At 34.0% G+C, this 21,380-nt stretch overlaps 1 protein-coding gene and 1 long non-coding RNA gene across 3 annotated transcripts in view; one reads left to right on the plus strand and one right to left on the minus strand.

Moving 5' to 3' along the window:
• Window positions 1-728: 728 nt before the first annotated feature.
• Window positions 729-21,380, plus strand: part of LOC133181750 (15-hydroxyprostaglandin dehydrogenase [NAD(+)]-like) — a 38,593-nt gene continuing 17,941 nt past the window's right edge. Inside the window, exon 1 of one of the 2 annotated variants that reach the window (XM_061316331.1) lies at window positions 729-823. In XM_061316331.1, coding sequence (XP_061172315.1) covers window positions 806-823 — 18 coding nt within the window. In that variant the 5' untranslated portion in view covers window positions 729-805. Of the gene's footprint in view, window positions 824-3,406; window positions 3,445-21,380 lie in introns of those variants that run through there. The other variant, XM_061316332.1, reaches the window with a different exon arrangement.
• LOC133183273 (uncharacterized) lies at window positions 9,484-12,447 on the minus strand. Its single transcript, XR_009720615.1, has 3 exons — window positions 12,386-12,447; window positions 11,952-12,032; window positions 9,484-9,713 (listed from the first exon to the last, which is right to left on the minus strand). It is a non-coding gene; the product is annotated as an uncharacterized LOC133183273 (long non-coding RNA).

A 21,380-nucleotide genomic window follows, 5' to 3' on the forward strand; every position in this document is an offset into this window, starting at 1 on the left:
GATGGGGATTTCAACAACCTCGTTAAAGTCACCATTTCGAAAATTTTATATGGGCGTTATAATGTCATAATTTGCAAATATAGTCTGTCATTGGGTTATATTATTGCTTACATTTTTTCATACCCCTTGTTAGGCCATTGCTTAATACTAAATTACTCCTTCTACCTGATCAATACATAGAGCTCATGGCGGGTGTGACCGATCAACAGGGAATTAATATTCTTACTCCTCTTAGGCATCTTATTCAATCTCTGGATTTTCCACGGGACTGTGATTTATGTCCTGTTCACAAATTTGTATTGTTTTTAAGAATTTTGAGGTCTTTTACTGTTTGTTATTTCCACCTTTTTCATTTTGATTGAAAATTACGCATACAGGTATATTTTGTAAAGAAAATTCAGTCGGTTGATCGAACCTGTACTTCAACTTATAAAGTATATTGGAAAAGGCTTCTTCTTCCTTTTCAGTTTTTTTCATTTTATAAAGAAAGATTATCAAATTTCAGATCTATAGTAGTTTAATTACACCATATGCCATTGTCATTTCCGATTTCAGTTCATATCTTTTGGCAGTCGTAGGACATTAAAAATTGTTCTATAATGAATAAATGAAAAATAAATGAGAAAGGGTTGAAATAGTTGAATAATGATACAAAGAAAATTACGTGTCACGTTTTTTAACTGTGGGGTGAATAAGTTATGGAGCTCGAGAGTCTTAATTATATACAAGAGCTAGAGCTTTTGTGTAAAATTAAAGCAGTTCTCAATTTTCAAGCTGGATATAGTATTCAATAAGTACGAATCTGATGATATTTCCGTTTTTGGTAAGTCTTGTAGATTATCCTTTCACCGGTATATAGTATTGCCTGTGGCGATAATATGCGAAACATTCACTATATATATATATATATATATATATATATATATATATATATATATATATATATATATATATATATATATATATAAGTGAAAATAGTACAGTATTGATTGCATGCCTTCTTTGTACAGTTAGGAAATGAAATTAAATAATTTGATTTTTGCGATAGGTCTTTAGAAAATTCGAGACCTTCCTATCTAGAGTGCTACATGTTAAGTATAAATTGAATATTTCGAATTGAACATGTATCAGTATTCATGTTAATCTAAAGAATAAATGCACATATTCGGTGAACAGCTCAGTAGAAGGAAAAAGGTTAAAGTTTCTCAAATGCAAGTCAAACTCCAGGTCAAGAGATCAAAAATGTTGGTACCTAAAGAAAGGTTATACATGTGAAATATGAAAGCCCTAGCACCAACCGTTGAAAAGTTATGGCAAAGGTTAAAGTTTTTTTTATAAGTAAGTAAAACGTCAAGGTCAAATGGTGCCCAAGGGAAGGTCTTGTCACAAGTGATACACATGTTCATGAAATGTGAAAGCCCTAGAACCAATCGTTCAAATGTTATGGCCAAGGTTAAAGTTTTTAAAAGTAGGTCAAACTCCAAGGTCAAGGCCAATGCCAATGCCAAAATTGTTGGTATCCAATGGAAGGTCTTGTCACAAGGAATATACACGTGAAGTATGAAAGCCTCTAGCACCAATTGTTTAAAAGTTAAGGCCAAGGCTAAAGTTTTTCAAAAGTAAGTGAAACTCAAAGGTCAAGGTCAAAGGGTCAAAGTTGTTGGTATCCGAAGGAAGGTCTTGTCACAAAGACTACACATGTGAAGTATGAATGCCCTAGCACCGTTCGTTCAAAAGTTATGGCCAGGGTAAAAGTTTTTTTTCAAAAGTAGGTCAAAATCGATAAAGGAATCAAATGTGCAATATTAAAGCCATAACTCCACTCTATTAAAAGTTATGGGCAAGGTTAAAGTTTTTTGCGGACAAACGGAAAGACAGACAGCTAGACAAACAGACGGACGGACGGACGGACAAGGCAAAAACTATATGTCCCCGGATCTTCGATTAATATAGTATCAATTAATATCTTTAGAAAAAATTTACACTCAATCAACATATATTTTCAAAAAATTAAGATATATATGGAGTGAAGAAAATTTATGTTGTTTGAAAAATCATATAATTTGACCATCATCTCAAAATTTACCTCACTGGCCCCAACTGGCAGATGAATGAAATTAACAATTTAAGGTCCAACTATCTAGTGTGTCCTATTTGTAACCATTGTTTGGCCAGTGGCAAGGAACCTGTTAGGGGAGCAAAAAAAAAAAAGCAGCAAAAATGAATGTACATGACAGAATAAAATTGATTTTAAAAAAAAAAGGAAAAAAAAACCATTGCTTTTTATTTTTTTTTAATTTCCTCCTCCTACGGGACTTTATCATTCTGGGGTTCGTAAACCTAGCAATAAACATACTCCAAGGTTAAGAGATAAAAAAAAATGTTGTTACCCTAACTAAGGACTTGTGTCATTGGATATATACCTGGTAAATATGAAAGCCCAAGCACCAATCATTCAAAAGTAATTGCTAGGGTTAATGTTTTCAAAAATGGGTCAAACTCCAAGGTCAATGTCAAAGGGTCAATTTTAATGGTATGCAGGGGAAGATCTTGTCATAAGAAATGCAATGCAAAATATGAAAGCTCTAGCACCATCTGTTCAAAAGTTATTTTTTTCAAAAGTAGGTTAAACTCCAAGGTCAAAAGGTCAAAATTGTTGGCATCCAAAGGAAGGCCTTGTCACAAGGAATATACCTGTAAAATTTGAAAGCCAAGGTACTATCTGCTCAAAAGTTATGTTTTTAAAAAGTGTGCCAAACTGTAAGGCCAAGGTCAAAAATATTTACACCCATGGAAAGGTCGTATCACGATGAATACACATGTGAAATATAAAAGCTCTAGCACCAACTGTTCAAAAGTAATGGCCAAGGTTAAAGTTGCGTTAATTTTTGCAAAAGTAGGTCAGACTCCAAGGTTAAGAGGTCAAATATGATGGTACTTAAAGAAAAGTTTGTCACAAGAAATAAACATGTGAAATATGAAAGCCATAGCTCCAACCAATTAAAAGTTATGGGCAAGGTTAAAGTTTTTGCGAACAAACAGAAACACAGACAGACGGACGGACAGGGCAAAAACTATATACATTTACCCCCAAATTTTCGATAACGGGAGCATAAATACATGAATTCCTAGAATATCATTCCTATATTTCGATCTCTGATATCATTTTCCGCTTTTGTTAAGTTTAAGAGATTTGCCTTTTACTGTATATATAAAAAGACTATAAACCGTAAAGGGCAAATCTCTAAAACTTAACAAAAGCGGAAAATAATATCAGATATCGAAATATAGAAATGATAGACTAAGAATTTATGTATTTTGATAAGTTTTTGTCTATTAAAAATTCTCAGAAGCTGGGAAGGAGGGTTTATTTACACCATCCATTCGTCAGGTGTTTGTGATAAAAATTGGGTCTTTTCGCATTTAATGCACACAGCTGATCAGGTACGTGTTGACGTTAGCTTTGCGCCTTAGGGAAGAAAAGCTTTAATTTGAAGAGTAATACACGTTGTAGTTTACTATTTCAATATTAAAAACAAAAATTAATACTTCGGATGATATTATAAACAACCAATAATATCGGGATGTTTTTTTTATTAAACCGAAAGTAGAAAAAAATATGACTGATGATGAAAAGTACAAAGCTTTATTAACTGCTCAAAGTATGATTAAAATATTTTTGAATTTAACAAAAAACTGTAAACAAGCAAGTCTCATGTCAATAAAATTTAATTATTCTAGCCCAGAATTAAAGCTGAACACGACTTGTAAATAGGCATAGACGCCATGTTGGGGTAAAACCCTTCTGAATACATAACACGCTTTTTTGTCACAGGTACGTGTGTGTGACCGAGTTGGTTATATATAACCTTTGTTTACATTTTACTGCACTTAAGGAGGCTCATTACACCCACAGTTTATTTTAGATTTCACTACAGCACCACTTAGTGGTGAAATCTTTACCTTTACCTTTCCAAGACCTACATTTTACTGCACTTAAGGAGGCTCATTACACCCACAGTTTATTTTAGATTTCACTACAGCACCACTTAGTGGTGAAATCTTTACCTTTACCTTTCCAAGACCTAAATTCCGAAGATATTTGCAATTTATTTAAATCAACAGGCCATACCATCCAACTAACTGCATTACAGAATAAAAATAAGACCTTAAAGACAAAAATTAGTGAACTAATACGGGAATGTGATAATCCTCAGACAGTAACATCCACTCTTCATAAACAAATCTCAAAGTTACAGAACAGACCACACGAACGAAGACCATACGAGTCAACTAAACGTGTCGACAAACAACACCCTTTCCTCCCGCTACCAACACCAACCAGGCTTTATAATTGGTACCAACATCCCAGTGTGCCATATGCTAATTTCCGGTGATTCCTGAGACGAGGACGTCTCATTTTTCGAAGCGAGAGGGAATTATCACGGTGTAAATTTTGATATAAACAATTTTAGTGGCCTGTTTTAACTATCTTTGAAATATACTTTTAATCTATTGTAATTACTTAAAACAACATAAAAGACTAATTATTCTAATTACCATGTAACTCAAAATGTGCCAATTTAATCAATTTACTCAACATGTCATGAGTTATTCTATCTAAGCCATCTGTCACTCATGTTCAGAACTATGCTAACTGTCATTGTTATACTTTATTATTTATATGTTACATGCATCATTGTTAATCAGTTAAGTCCTAGGCTTCGGATTGTTCGGGTGCAATTTTTGGATTTCCAGAATTCACCCTACCGACCTAAGTTATAATAAAGTGCTATTCCATCGTTAGCATTTTTATGTTTCATTGTTGCCGGAAAGTTTTGACACTTATTTTCCCCGGTGATAATACCCTTATCACCTGCATATGGGGTTTATGTTCAGTTGATTCGATACCCAAAAGTATGTTCTACGTATGAACAATTTCTAAAACGAGGTAAATTATTGACAAACAAGTTAATGAAACAAGAATATCAACAGTCTCGTTTAAAGTCATCATTTCGTAAGTTCTATGGTCGATACAATGACCTTGTCAGCAAATACAATCTTTCATTAAGTCAAATGCTGACTGACTTTTTTTCATACTAATTGTTAGGCCATTATTTACACACTGATTTGTCGACGGAATTTCCGTTATTTCCCGATCATGACAAGGAGCACACGGCGGGTGTGACCGGTCCGCAGGAGATGCTCACTCCTCCATGGCACCTGATCCCACCTCTGATGTCTTAGACGTCCGTGTTTGCTCTGCTCCTATTTTGTAATGTTTAATGGACTTTTGAGCTCGATTACTGTTCGTTATTTCCACATTTTTCATGGCTCCAAACCAAATTTTGGCCTGGCCTTACTCAAAAATAATTTCTTTTTCAGAATTTGATTGATTTTGTTCATTTTTTATTGGTTTTCAGTTTTCCTAAGTTAAGGCAGATAAGTAATATATGTCTGTTGATTTGTAAAATAATCATGTACAACCACCAATCTGATTTATTTTATTCATTATCCATCAATCAATTTACATGTATTTCTTTCTATGATTTGAAAACGGTTAACGCTAGATGGTACAATGTACAGGTAGGCGAACACGAGTTATCTTTCATGAGCACGAGTTATCTTTCATAAGTGTGCGGACTACGTAGGGTGAATATGTGCGGATTTATTCACTCGTACATGGAATATTCAACATGTGATAAAATATACGGAAAGAAATGAAATATTCTTAAATAATATTTATTTCACTTTTAATTTACAATGGGTAATTATAAATTAAGTCGTACGCGTAAAAGTCGAAATGCCAGTCTATATTAACAATGTATAAACGAAATTAATTATCAAATATTGATAAATTGTTGACAATCGTGGATTTATTTCAATTCAAATAAAAGTCGTTGAACTATATAATCATATTTATTTTTCTTTCAATATTAATTTGTTGTTCGAATGATGCAATTTTATGTTTATGTGCATTGCGAATAGAGAATGCGGGGGGGGGGGGGGTGTTATTATCGAGTGGAAACAGGCACGTATCGTTGCCAAAAAAACAAACAAAAGAAAACAAAACAAAACAAAAACATATGTCTAGAGGCTATCTTAAGATCCCCTCCCCAATTTTTCACCCAATCCAACCCTGATATAGCATTACCTAAGGATTGAGAAGAGAGCCACCGTGTAAGCAGTATCTTTTAAGTCGCGTTAAACACGTGGAATACAATATATTCTTAATCAGGTGGATCACATGTCACTCCATAATTCAAAGATTAATCAATTTTTTTTCGACTCAAGTTGTAAGTTAGATTTTTTCTTATAATTTAATAAAGTATTCATACCTATATATATGCGTATATTCCTTTCTATTCATGTGTAGAATAATGTAAAGGCGAAGACTTCAACAGGCGAGAAGTGTCAGTATAAGAAGGTTCACTTCTCCTGAGGGGGAGGGGGGTTACCCTCGAAAAAAAAAATACGGAAAAAGACCAGAATGGTGCAATTGTATGTCATGAAAAACAAAAGAAAGGTTTTATTTTGGTTTGTTATTTATATTACATTTTTACACATGTATTGTAGTCTAAGTAATTGTTTGGTGTAGAAATTTTCTGTGAAGTTGAAAGACATCCATGATCCTCATTTGACCAGTCGATATAGTAATATATACATATTTTTAGCAATTAATTTATGAAAATAGAATTGTCATGACCACTTAACAGTATTAAGAAATTTTAATCCTGTTTACTTCACCCCTTCACAGTGCTTATGTATCATGTAAACGTCCTTTTTGAATACATTGTTTTACAGCTTTCCCTTCAAAGAGAAATATATCCCGTAAAGAATGTTATTAAACAAAGTCTCAACATGAACTTTTTGTGCAACAATTTTCGTGTTATGTATCTGAATATGATTCAAGGTTCTTTGAAGTCTTAGAAAGGGTCATGTAAAAGGTTGACATTTGTAAAAGTCAAAAATAAATACATGATTCTCCCAACCTACCTGAAGCAGTTAACGTCCCTTCGAGATTATTTTCACTCGTATTAAGAGATGCACCACCATTTATCGGTGTAGGGGTGCAAATTTAGACCTAACCTACCTATAGTTTGTACCAGCTTAGAGTCCAGGACAAAACTCGATAATACTCCATCTTCTATGGAGAGTCACAAGATAAATTTAACATGAAGATATGTCCCTGATCCCAGAGCTTTCTCCACCTACCTGTACTTTGTACCAGATAAGATCTCTGCCAAATATACTCCCTAAATGTACCTGTCATTGATAGATAAGGATTTATTTGGCATTGAAAATATACCCTCATCAAAGAGGGTTTCCCCAACCTACCTGTAGTTTGTACCAGCTAATTGTTCAGGACAAAACTCGGCAATATTCCATCTTCTATGGAGAGTCACAAGATAAATTTAATATGAAGATATGTCTCTGATCCCAGAGCTTTCTCCCACCTACCTGTACCTTGTACCAGATAAGATCTCTGCCTAATATACTCCCTAAATGTACCTGCCATTGATAGATGCAGGATTTATTTGGCATTGAAAATATACCCTCATCAAATAGGGTTTCCCCAACCTACCTGTAGTTTGTACAGCTTAGAGTCTAGGACATAACTCGGTAATACTCCATCTTCTATGGAGAGTCACAAAGATAAATTTAACATGAAGATATGTCTCTGATCCCAGAGCTTTCTCCCACCTACCTGTACTTTGTAAAAGATAAGATCTCTGCCAAATATACTCCCTAAATGTACCTGTCATTGATAGATGCAGGATTTATTTGGCATTGAAATTATACCCTCATCAAAGAGGGTTTCCCCAGCCTACCTGTAGTTTGTACCAGCTAATTGTTCAGGACAAAACTCGGCAATACTCCATCTTCTATGGAGAGTCACAAAGATAAATTTAACATGAAGATATGTCTCTGATCCCAGAGCTTTCTCCCACCTACCTGTACTTTGTACCAGATAAGATCTCTGCCAAATATACTCCCTAAATGTACCTGTCATTGATACATATAGGATTAATTTGGCATTGAAAGCATACCCTCATCAAAGAGGGTTTCCCCAACCTACCTATAGTTTGTACCAGCTAATTGTTCAGGACAAAACTTGGCAATACATCTTCTATGGAGAGTCACAAGATAAATTTAATATGAAGATATATCTCTGATCCCAGAGCTTTCTCCCACCTACCTGTACTTTGTACCAGATAAGATCCCTGCCAAATATGCTTCATAAATGTACCTGTCATTGAAACATACAGGATTTATTTGGCAATAAAAATATATATCAGATCAAAGATAGTTTCTCCAACCTACCTGTAGTTTGTACCAGCTAAAAGTCCAGGAAAAAACTTGGTAATACCAGAGTTTAGTTCACCTACCTCCAACTGGTACCAGATATTTATACAATCAAATTCAAGTACTTTAACTGTCCTACCTCTCACAGACATCTCTGAAGTATTATAAGTTATAACAAACCTACCTGTAACAGGTACCAGATTTTAGTTCACCTACCTCTAACAGGTACCAGATATTTATACCATAAAAATCAAGTACTTTAACCATCCTTCCTCTTAAAAATACCTGAGCAAAACACACCTACCTGTATCAGGTAGCAGATTTTAGTTCACCTACCTCTAACAGTTACCAAATATTTAAACAATGTTCTTCTAATGTTTTAATCATCTCACCTCTAACAGGTACCTGATTATAACACACCTGTAACAGGTACCAGTTTACAATGCATCCACCTGTAACAAGTACCTGGCTATTTTCAACTCAACTACAGATAGAAACATGGAAATGTTATTGAAAATATTTTCAACAGGTACCACAATATTTCAAAATTTATTTGGCAACTGCCTCTTTTCACATGTAATAGCCTGGATCATGGATATTAGCCTGGATAGCTAAGTCGGTAGAACATCTGACTAGTGATGCAGGGTCCAGGGTTTGATTCCTGGTCCAGCCATACATTTTCTCCTTTCCTGTTACATATACTCTCCTCCAGTGGCTTCAACAAAGTTATGACAGTTATGTGTAACTGTTCTTTAAACGTTAAAATCCATTGTAAAACATAATTTTCAATTTAATGTATATGAATTATGAGTTTTTGTTGTTGCAGTACAATTTCATTTAATGCACAATTTTCTTTGGAGACACAACACATTTGTGTATTTCGCATTTTCTGCTTCTATTTCATACTTTCTTCCATTTTCTCCTAAGCCTTAGAAAAGCCAGTGATCACAGATACTTATCAATCATAAGTTTTGCTAAAATACATGATAAACTTCAATCAATGAAATAGTACACTATATATATCTTAATATAAAATGTGACAGTCATAGTAAATCACATACAAATTGCAATTTTAAAGAACCATCGAGATAATAATTGAAGCGCCATTAATATTTTATTATGTTGAAATGGTTTATTAAGGTATGAAATGACAGCAAAGTACTTATTTGCCTGCACATGCTCCTTGGATTTAAAAATCCCTAGTAACATTTTCTTTGTATTTTGCGAAAGAAAAAATATTGTCCAATACAGTATTGAATATTTTTGTTTATGATTTTTTGGGGTAGAGGCGACGCTCAGCTTCAAATAATGGCAAATTCCAAACAACTGATGCAACTAATATCTCTGCTTCAACAAACAAAACATCTCTGAAGTATCGGATGCCTTCATTCATATTTTGTCCCATCCTGTAACACAAAAAAGAAGATGATTCAATTATATTCCTTTGGTTTCAATTTGATTCAGTTGACCCAAATGACAACATTCATTCAGAATTTTAACTTTAATTTAATTTAATTTAATTTTAACAGAATTGTGAACTTGGATATAAAAACTATTGTAAAAGCACTTATTTTCATGGGGTCTATTTTTGTGGTATGAGGAAAAAAGTTTTAACTCGAGTAGATTTGATTTTGTGATTACAGGAAGGAATATATGTGGGTCTCGTCATGACAATGAAAATCAACCCCACACAAAAAATGGTGATTTCACCAACATTACTTAATAAGAACTAACTACCAAAAACTAAAAGGCCCATAGGCCATAATGCTCAACCGAGTTATCTAAGCTCTAATGCTCTTTAACGAAGAAGATCTTTTGTGAGAAAGTGTAAACCACAGACAAATCAGCATTAGCAACAGTTCATCAATTTGGGAATAGTACTGGTACAAGTTTGGAACTCACATTCATCATTGAAAAAAAGTTTATTTAATAAGCACCAATCTATACGTTAGTTAACGCCAGTTAGGAATTTTGCTTTTCAAAATGTCTTTTGCCTTCTAAATGGGCATTAAAAATTTGGACTACGTTGATGGTCTCATCCTAGGACCAAAGTATCTTGATAAAATTGAACATGAGTCTGAAATATCTTAATTGACTTGAATTATTTGGTTGGAAAAAATTTAATTTCAATCCTGATTTTAGCACAACATTAACCAATGCAGGGACCATAATTTGAAAAAAACAAAACAAAAAAAACCCTTTGTGCATAAGTTTGGAAAGTTATAAAGTTAGGCATACAAATTATACTTTGAACATTCTGTGATATACAGCGTCGCCCGCATGGCGCAGTGATTAGAGTGTCTGCTCCAGAGTCGTGGAGTAATTAAGGAGTTGATCCTTATGTCGCGGATTCGAATCCCACTGAAGAAAGTGGAGACCGGTCTTTTGGATGAGACTGTATAAACGGAGGTCCCGTGTCGCAGTAGGTGCTGGCAGGAAAAAGATCTCTCACTGTTCAATTGCCATAAGTGCCGAGTATAGGACAAAATTTGCAGCTCTCCACCGGCAAGTGGTGGTGTTTCCATATGAGTGAAAAATACTAGAGATGGACGTTAAACAACATACACACAAACAGAACAATATACAGCAAAACTTGTCCATTCCAGATACAAACGGCTGCAAATAAATTTGGGGGATACAACATTCCCGATTAGAGGACATTTTTGCCAAATGAATTAAATTTATTAAAAGGATCCTAAAGTTGGTATTGTATTAGACAAGATTTTGAAATTCACATTATCCAGAATAGACAAATTAAGTTTGACTGTACTTCAAAAGAATGTTTTGTCCCGGCTTTCGTTGAAAGTGGGGGATATTAATTTTCTTCTGTCTATCCATCTGTCTGTCAATCTGTATTTCTGTATGTCTGTAACACTGTCGTTTTCAATTTTGCTGAAATTTTATATCTCTCTATTCCTATAGCCTAAGGAAGTCCCCTATTGATTTTGAGATCAAGCAGTCAAAGGTTAAGATCTTAATTCATACATTCTGTGTGTGTGTAAACCTTTCATTTCAAGGCGATGTCCCAAGAAGCTTTTGAGTTTTTGCAATTAAATTTTATATCATAAATCCCTATAGCCCTGCCTGCCCTTCTTTAAGCGCCTCCCTCAACCCCAACCCCCTAGATCTGCGCATGCTCTACTTTTTTGCTTAAGGGGGGGGGGGGACAAAGAATTAGCTTGTTTAATCATCTATATACCGTCGATCTTCGGTATCTCAAACACTGATTTCTCGAATACCATGAATATGTCAAAGTGATCTGGAAGTTCCAATAACTTTTCCTTAAGTATTTTACTCTGGATATCGCGAACCCTCAGATATCTCGAAGTTTTTTCTCGGTCCCATCAGGTTTGAGATAACGAGGTATGACTGTATTTCCATGAAGATATTAGTTATTGGACTGTGAAAAATTAAGGATGACACACAACATACAAGCAGACAGACACCAGACACTCTGAGCTTTGATCAGAAAAGCTCAACTGATCCTTGGGCTCCATTGCACTAAAAATGGCAGTTTTAAATTAAGTATCATAAAATTATGTAATTAAGGATGACAAAATATTTCTCTCTCTCTTACCAAATAAAACATTTTTAAAACATGTCACATTTAATAGGGAGGATAATGGTTGCAAGTAAACACATACTCATCTTCTAGTGTAGCCATCAGAAGTTTATTTTTGTCTTCCTTCAGGGATAAGTAATGCCCATGGCAATAACCAATTCTTCTGAAGTAAGAAATAAAATACATGGAGACATTTAAATGAAGGAGTTATGGCAATTACCAGTGTGATAAAAATATATGTATATACAAGAGACCCAAGGACCTTAACGGTCACCGTATAATGTAATGATCTAAAGATTAAAACAAAATAAGCTGATAAATAAAATGAAATTCACAATTTTTGTTTCCCTTTACCCAAAGATGCTATATGCCAAAACTGGTGGAAATTGGTTGAGCAGTTTTAGAGGAGAAGCTGAAAATGTTCAAATATTAATGCACAACATCTGACAAAAACAGAAAACAAAACCAGAAAAATATTTACTCTTGTGGTAAAATGCATGAAAAAGATGAACTTACATTATTGATTTAGGCTTGAACACTCCAAATTCTTCCAGAATCAATGCATGGAATTCCTTCAAACCCTATAGATCAAATACAATATTTTATGTCTTGTTCATATCTGTTCTGAAATAATTTTATCATATATAACAGCATATTTGATATATATATATATATATATATATATATATATATATATATATATATATATATATATATATATATATATATATATATATATATATATATATATACAATGTATATGTAATGTTTTTAGTTAAAAATCTCTATATAGAGAAACTAATTCCACATAATTGATGTAACCTCCTCTGAAAAATATTAATGGTCATCTGATTCTACTATTGACTGGCAGAGAGAGTTTTCCTAGATTTTTATTCTGATTAAAAGTTTGATTTATTATGATGTAATAATATCCTCACAAAAACATGAAACCACTCTATAACTTCCCTGTAGCTAAGATAAAAACAACTGTCAATGAGGAATTGTGAATAGCATAAAGAACATTTTTTTATCACCAACACTTAAATACCTTTGGTTTATATCTTGGGAATTTCTTGTTTTCTTTTTTTTTTCATTTGAAAGTAGTTAATTGAATTAAAAACTGATAACCTGTTTTTGATAGAATTTATAATGATACCTTTCCAAAAAGTTTAGCTCTCTCCTCAATTCCCTTCTCAGAATTTCTCAATTCTAGGGCTTCATTCAGTGGCTGTCTTTTAATCCATCTGACATGCCTCCAATGTGGTTCATAGCAGCTTTAAATTATAGAACAATTAAAAATTATCACCTTGCTCTTCCATTTAATTCAATACTTATGACAATTTGGCCATAAAATCTTTGTTAAATGCAAAGAAGAGTTCACTGGTAATTGATTAATGATTTTGATACCAGTGTTAAATAGTTTATTACTCTTAATTCCAGCTCTTTTTATAAAGGGGGTGGGGGGTGGGGTGGGGGGTGTAGACGATATTTTCCATTGAAATCTGATTTGAAAGCATCAGCTTATTTTAAAATATTCTTGGACATAAATAAACGTTCCTGAAAACTTTTCTTATGTTTTATGCATATAGAATACACCATTTAAGATGTAAATCCCTTCAAAATTTGTGAGAAACTGAGCATTTCTGTTGTTTTTTGACTTTAAACGTATGCCCCCCCCCCCCTTGTGAAACACAAAGAGCTTTGATATGAATTTGTGAAATAACAATCCATATTAACTGTAAAAAGGAAATTTTGTTTCACAGGGGGGGGGGGTGTTTTAAAAATATTTTCCATTGATTTCTATAGTGAAATACACAAGTTTTGCCAAAAATATAGAGTTATCTTTCTTTGTTTTCCAAAAAAAGTAATGTTTCATGAAAATTCATAAAAATATCAATATAATATGAAAAATCATTCAAATATGTTAACTTTTCGTAATTGACTTGGAGGTAGGCAGGAGAACAATACTATCGTTCGCAGTTCTTTGTACAGTGCCTAATATTTTCTAAATTACCAAAATTTTCTAGTTTAAAAAATAACCCATCCTCTGGTCACTTATAATCTCTGAGTGAAATATATGGCCATACAATGTTTCAAACAATGTTATGGAACTGACTTTTAGTTTACACCATAACTTTCTACCAGTGTACCACCAAAATATGCAAAGATGAAATATTGCCGACTCGAGGTAAATCAATAATAATCAATCAATCAATTTACCAGCAACATTGAACTTCTGACAGTGACCTTGATTCAGGACTTACTTTCAGATGCCTAAAGTTTCAACTTTTGATAATTATGTATTAGAGAGTAATAAATTCATACTTTCCCCCTTCCACCCCAAGGTCATGACATGATCGACTGATTAATTGAATGGTGTTTAACATCCCATTTGAGAATTTTTCTCATGGGACGTTATGACACATCCTCAGGTAATAAACAATCTTTGTACCAAGTATGACCTTCAAATGTCATAAAGTTATGACATGGACATAATTGCACAGACAGATCGATAACTAGGCAGACAAGTGATTCCTATATGTACCCCCAGAACTTTGTATGATTAAATTAATTAAATCATTGAGCAAATTTGCATTTGAAAGTCATTGGCAGCTGAAATCATCAAGTCTCCTTACCTTGAATTACCTTCTTTTAATCCAAGCACCTCTTTTAGCTTTGCCTTGATGTGATCATCAAACTGTAAATCCATGAATTTTTCATTATTAAGATGGTTCATGTATAGTCCAAACCAGTTGTTATAAATTTGCTTTTGAGATTTACGTACCAAAACTGATATCTTGTGGCCCAATATGTTTGCAGTTCCTTTTATCAACACTCTCCCTGGACATAACTGGCATAATGCATTCATAAGCTTCTTACACTGTTCAGTCTACAAATGAAAACCAGTGTAAAGGATTATTGCATACACTGAATGAAAGATATACAATGGTTTCAGCCTGGGTATGTTTGTTGGTAGAGCACCTAACAAGTGATTCAGGGGTTCCGAGTTAAATTCCCAATACAGCCAATCATTTTCTAACTCCCTATTATAAACAAATGCTACTTGAAAAAAAAATTATTCAGCCCCACTCAATGTATTATTTTACAACACACAACGAAAAAACATGCAGTTCTACCTTGTGTTGAGCATTTATGAAGATATTAATAGCTATTTCCTTATTTGTAGATTTATTTAATGAAATAAATATAACCCCCCCCCCCACACACACACACACTTTTTGGGCAAAAACACATATATAGTTACTCACATGAGCTTGCACACTCTCATAAAGCCAAGATACACTCTCTGTTAATGACTGGTCTGGAGATGTGTCTTGCTTTCTTGACTTCAGACATGGTGCATATCTGGACAAAAAAACAAAATAGGTATTATAGCTGACAAACTGGAGTATGAACCTTACCTGCTGCATGATGTAATATTTACTCATACAAATTTCTTTTCCACAAATGTATTTCTTAATACCCATTTATAGAATTTTACTTTGGGGTTCTGCAAAGCTGTATACTTACAGTAGAAATATATCGTAATTTAAATTTCTTACAGAAATAAGAATGACATATTAGCTGTACACAGTTATTGAAACATTGAATTCTATAATAATACAATCACTTGTTATTTGCATGAATTTTATTTTGCATAGCTTATGTTCAAAATTTTCATTAATATGTCTAAGAATTGTACTTATTTAAATATTTATATACACAGTGGTGACAAATATTTGTAATTTTTTTTATGACTTGTACTTACAAAATAATCTCATGAAAATAATGTTTACGGACCACAATTAAAGTGTTTTACAGGGCTCCCACATTTCAATGGAGGGCCCTGATTATAATAATTATAAAAATTAAAGTAACATACATAAAATATTTAAATGCAAGCATGCACAAACAACAAATTCTTTTAAGAACATCGGCAGAATTCTCTCCCTGTTTTTCAAATCCATACATGAGATCAAACAACCTGAGGACATGTATACAATACATGGATAACAGTATTAACCATGTATTAAGACTTATACTCAGCAAATAAATGCCTATTATAACAAATCAATATAATCCCATCCATCACTTAATCTATCAATTAACACAAGTTACAAAAAGAAACCAGCCCATTCTTAAACTTGAAATTTTCCCACAAATTCTAATAAATCATTCAACCTTTTCAGATGTTCTGGAGAATAAATGAAGAAAATGAATGGATATATACCCTCTGGATACCTGCATTGATTGATTAAAAATTTTGACTTAATTTAGCTGTAACACATATTTTGAAGGAGAATTACACTTGAATTAATTGACAACTTGGGAATGTTCGCAAATTAGTGAAATGAAATTGTATCCCCTTTCTTGGCCCAGATAAGTTTGAAATCATGTCTTTCCAAAGATTTGTCAAACAGGTGAAATCAAAATTGAATTTAAGCAGAGATTATTCACTCTGAACCAGAATTTTTTTTAACTTATCACTCTCATGCTAAAACTTTTGTACCTTCCCCTTAAATCGGGATATATGTATGAACTTCTCTTTCTTTTCTGGAAGGCAATCATCAAGTAAATAAGTATATGTGTGTATATGTATGAAAATAAGTCATTTTTAAAGTGAACTATATGAATGTTTTAAGACTTGCCATAAAAAAATCTGTAGAAAGTAATATTCCACTCTATGAAGACTTACTGTGAAAACACTTATTTCTGTGAGCCCCTTTTTCGTTTTTGTGCAACAATTCATTAACCCACAAATTTTGTAACTTTGTGTTTTGTAACTTTGTGTTCCAGTTACAATATGAAATCCTCGTAAAAACCATAAAAAATGAAGAAGAGAAAGTACTGTATGTGTACATATAAATTAGGGATGTGCGATTTTATCGGTAAACCGGTATATCGTGATTTTTAATTGTGTGATACGTATCATGATACGGAGATAAAAATATCGGTATTTAGGTACATTGTTAAACATTCCAGAAATTATTTATTTTTTGTTCAATCTTTCAAATTACGATTTCAGGAAGTGTAAAGAATGTTGAAAACGAACGCGACAAAGAACGACATCCTAGTATCCAAAATTGTCCTAGTATCCAAAATTGCTTGATATTACATAAATAAAAAATGAAAAAAGTTGAAGTTATGTTTTTCTGGCATATTTTCGGGAAAAAATATGAATATTCATCTAAAATCATTGTAAAATTGCTTGTAAAAATATCATGATATTATCGTGATATTTTAGGGGGAAATCGTGATATATCGCAATACGAAATTTTTGGCGATACCCATACCTAATATAAATTGACGTATTCAAATTTAGTGCAATTACTAGGTATTCAACGGTTGGCATAATCATGAATTAGCTCTTAACATGTCCAAACCATGTATTGTATTTATTAATGATTTATTACCGGTATTCATGAATTAGCGCATTGACATCCGCGCCAAAGATGCTAACATATGAAGCCCGCTTTTTTAAGTACACACACAGTAAGTAATTTTAAAGTTACATGTACTTTCAATGATTTACCTTCTGCGGGTCTTTTCTTAAATTGTATTCCAAGCTGACCTTAAATGAAAGAGACAAAACAATTAACAGTATATTCTTGCATCTGTTTACATGCACTCATTCAGAACTTTTATTTCTTGGTACATTTTCAAGAAAAAATGATAAAGTATCTGCTACAAAATCAGGCATATTTGGTTATAAAATCTAAATTTCTGTACATATACAGTCACATTTTCCCTTTTAAGACTGTTTCAGCATTAAATGTGATTGCATGGACTTAAAAAACATCATTTAATACAATATTATTGTGTTAGAAAATTGCATAAACCTTATACCAATACCGGATCATACATGATAATTTAAGTAAACGAATTAGATTATATAAGACTATATATAACTGAACAATGAAGTTGGGCTGAAGTTTTAATAGTAATTGTTACGGATTTCCTAGTCCAAATTCAAATAAAAAAATACTTTGTTTTGGTTTTGCGATTGGTCATTATTCTCTTCGACAGCAGGATGCACGGAACATCCACATGTTGCATGGAAGTATTTGTTTTCTTTACAAAGCCTACAGCGAACCTGAAAAAGGAGAGCTTATTATAAGATATTAATTGTAACAGTTGCAAGGAAGGAAAGCACAACTAAGCCCCCGTTCACACATAGACGCCGCTTCTACTACGATCAAAGCATGGCCGATCGCGAAAAAGGTGGCCGATCGTGACAAATCGCAGGAGAAACGCAGTGGAGTATTAATAAACGCAGTATGATCGCGGTAGGTCTTCATGATCGGAGAGCTCTACACTTAGGGACATATCTTCATGTTAAATTTATCTTGTGACTCTCCATAGAAGATGGAGTATTATCGAGTTTTGTTCTGGACTCTAAGCTGGTACAAACTACAGGTAGGTTGAGGAAACCCTCTTTGATGAGGGTATATTTTCAATGCCAAATAAATCCTGCATCTATTAATGACAGGTACATTTAGGGAGTATATTTGGCAGAGATCTTATCTGGTACAAAGTACAGGTAGGTGGGAGAAAGCTCTGGGATCAGAGACATATCTTCATGTTAAATTTATCTTGTGACTCTCCATAGAAGATGGAGTATTACCGAGTTTTGTTCTGGACTCTAAGCTGGTACAAACTACAGGTAGGTTGGGGAAACCCTCTTTGATGAGGGTATATTTTCAATGCCAAATAAATCCTGTATCTAGCAATGACAGGTACATTTAGGGAGTATATTTGGCAGAGATCTTATCTGGTACAAAGTACAGGTAGGTGGGAGAAACTCTGGGATCAGAGACATATCTTCATGTTAAATTTATCTTGTGACTTTCCATAGAAGATGGAGTATTACCGAGTTATGTCCTAGACTCTAAGCTGGTACAAACTACAGGTAGGTTGGGGAAACCCTCTTTGATGAGGGTATATTTTCAATGCCAAATAAATCCTGTATCTAGCAATGACAGGTACATTTAGGGAGTATATTTGGCAGATATCTTATCTGGTACAAAGTACAGGTAGGTGGGAGAAAGCTCTGGGATCAGAGACATATCTTCATGTTAAATTTATCTTGTGACTCTCCATAGAAGATGGAGTATTACCGAGTTTTGTTCTGGACTCTAAGCTGGTACAAACTACAGGTAGGTTGGGGAAACCCTCTTTGATGAGGGTATACTTTCAATGCCAAATAAATCCTGTATCTAGCAATGACAGGTACATTTAGGGAGTATATTTGGCAGAGATCTTATCTGGTACAAAGTACAGGTAGGTGGGAGAAAGCTCTGGGATCAGAGACATATCTTCATGTTAAATTTATCTTGTGACTCCATAGAAGATGGAGTATTACCGAATTTTGTTTTGGACTCTAAGCTGGTACAAACTACAGGTAGGTTGGGGAAACCCTCTTTGATGAGGGTATATTTTCAATGCCAAATATATCCTGTATCTATCAATGACAGGTACATTTAGGGAGTATATTTGGCAGAGATCTTATCTGGTACAAAGTACAGGTAGGTGGGTGTAAGCTCTGGGATCAGAGACATATCTTCATGTTAAATTTATCTTGTGACTCTCCATAGAAGATGGAGTATTACCGAGTTTTGTTCTGGACTCTAAGCTGGTACAAACTACAGGTAGGTTGGGGAAACCCTCTTTGATGAGGGTATACTTTCAATGCCAAATAAATCCTGTATCTAGCAATGACAGGTACATTTAGGGAGTATATTTGGCAGAGATCTTATCTGGTACAAAGTACAGGTAGGTGGGAGAAAGCTCTGGGATCAGAGACATATCTTCATGTTAAATTTATCTTGTGACTTTCCATAGAAGATGGAGTATTACCGAGTTATGTCCTAGACTCTAAGCTGGTACAAACTACAGGTAGGTTGGGGAAACCCTCTTTGATGAGGGTATATTTTCAATGCCAAATAAATCCTGTATCTAGCAATGACAGGTACATTTAGGGAGTATATTTGGCAGATATCTTATCTGGTACAAAGTACAGGTAGGTGGGAGAAAGCTCTGGGATCAGAGACATATCTTCATGTTAAATTTATCTTGTGACTCTCCATAGAAGATGGAGTATTACCGAGTTTTGTTCTGGACTCTAAGCTGGTACAAACTACAGGTAGGTTGGGGAAACCCTCTTTGATGAGGGTATACTTTCAATGCCAAATAAATCCTGTATCTAGCAATGACAGGTACATTTAGGGAGTATATTTGGCAGAGATCTTATCTGGTACAAAGTACAGGTAGGTGGGAGAAAGCTCTGGGATCAGAGACATATCTTCATGTTAAATTTATCTTGTGACTCCATAGAAGATGGAGTATTACCGAGTTATGTCCTAGACTCTAAGCTGGTACAAACTACAGGTAGGTTGGGGAAACCCTCTTTGATGAGGGTATATTTTCAATGCCAAATAAATCCTGTATCTAGCAATGACAGGTACATTTAGGGAGTATATTTGGCAGAGATCTTATCTGGTACAAAGTACAGGTAGGTGGGAGAAAGCTCTGGGATCAGAGACATATCTTCATGTTAAATTTATCTTGTGACTCTCCATAGAAGATGGAGTATTACCGAGTTATGTCCTAGACTCTAAGCTGGTACAAACTACAGGTAGGTTGGGGAAACCCTCTTTGATGAGGGTATATTTTCAATGCCAAATAAATCCTGTATCTAGCAATGACAGGTACATTTAGGGAGTATATTTGGCAGAGATCTTATCTGGTACAAAGTACAGGTAGGTGGGAGAAAGCTCTGGGATCAGAGACATATCTTCATGTTAAATTTATCTTGTGACTCCATAGAAGATGGAGTATTACCGAGTTATGTCCTAGACTCTAAGCTGGTACAAACTACAGGTAGGTTGGGGAAACCCTCTTTGATGAGGGTATATTTTCAATGCCAAATAAATCCTGTATCTAGCAATGACAGGTACATTTAGGGAGTATATTTGGCAGAGATCTTATCTGGTACAAAATACAGGTAGGTGGAGAAAGCTCTGGGATCAGGGATATATCTTCATGTTAAATTTATCTTGTGACTCTCCATAGAAGATGGAGTATTACCGAGTTTTGTTCTGGACTCTAAGCTGGTACAAACTACAGGTAGGTTAGGTCTAAATTTGCACCCCTACACCGATAAATGGTGGTGCATGTCTTAATACGAGTGAAAATAATCTCGAAGGGACGTTAAATGCTTCAGGTAGGTTGGGAGAATCATGTATTTATTTTTGACTTTTACAAATGTCAACCTTTTACATGACCCTTTCTAAGACTTCAAAGAACCTTGAATCATATTCAGATACATAACACGAAAATTGTTGCACAAAAAGTTCATGTTGAGACTTTGTTTAATAACATTCTTTACGGGATATATTTCTCTTTGAAGGGAAAGCTGTAAAACAATGTATTCAAAAAGGACGTTTACATGTTACATAAGCACTGTAAAGGGGTGAAGTAAACAGGATTAAAATTTCTTAATACTGTTAAG

Source organism: Saccostrea echinata, unplaced genomic scaffold (genome assembly GCF_033153115.1).
Source record: "Saccostrea echinata isolate AGI-Se365-2 ecotype Australia unplaced genomic scaffold, CSIRO_AGI_Sech_v1 ptg000009l, whole genome shotgun sequence".
Lineage (NCBI taxonomy): Eukaryota > Metazoa > Mollusca > Bivalvia > Ostreida > Ostreidae > Saccostrea > Saccostrea echinata.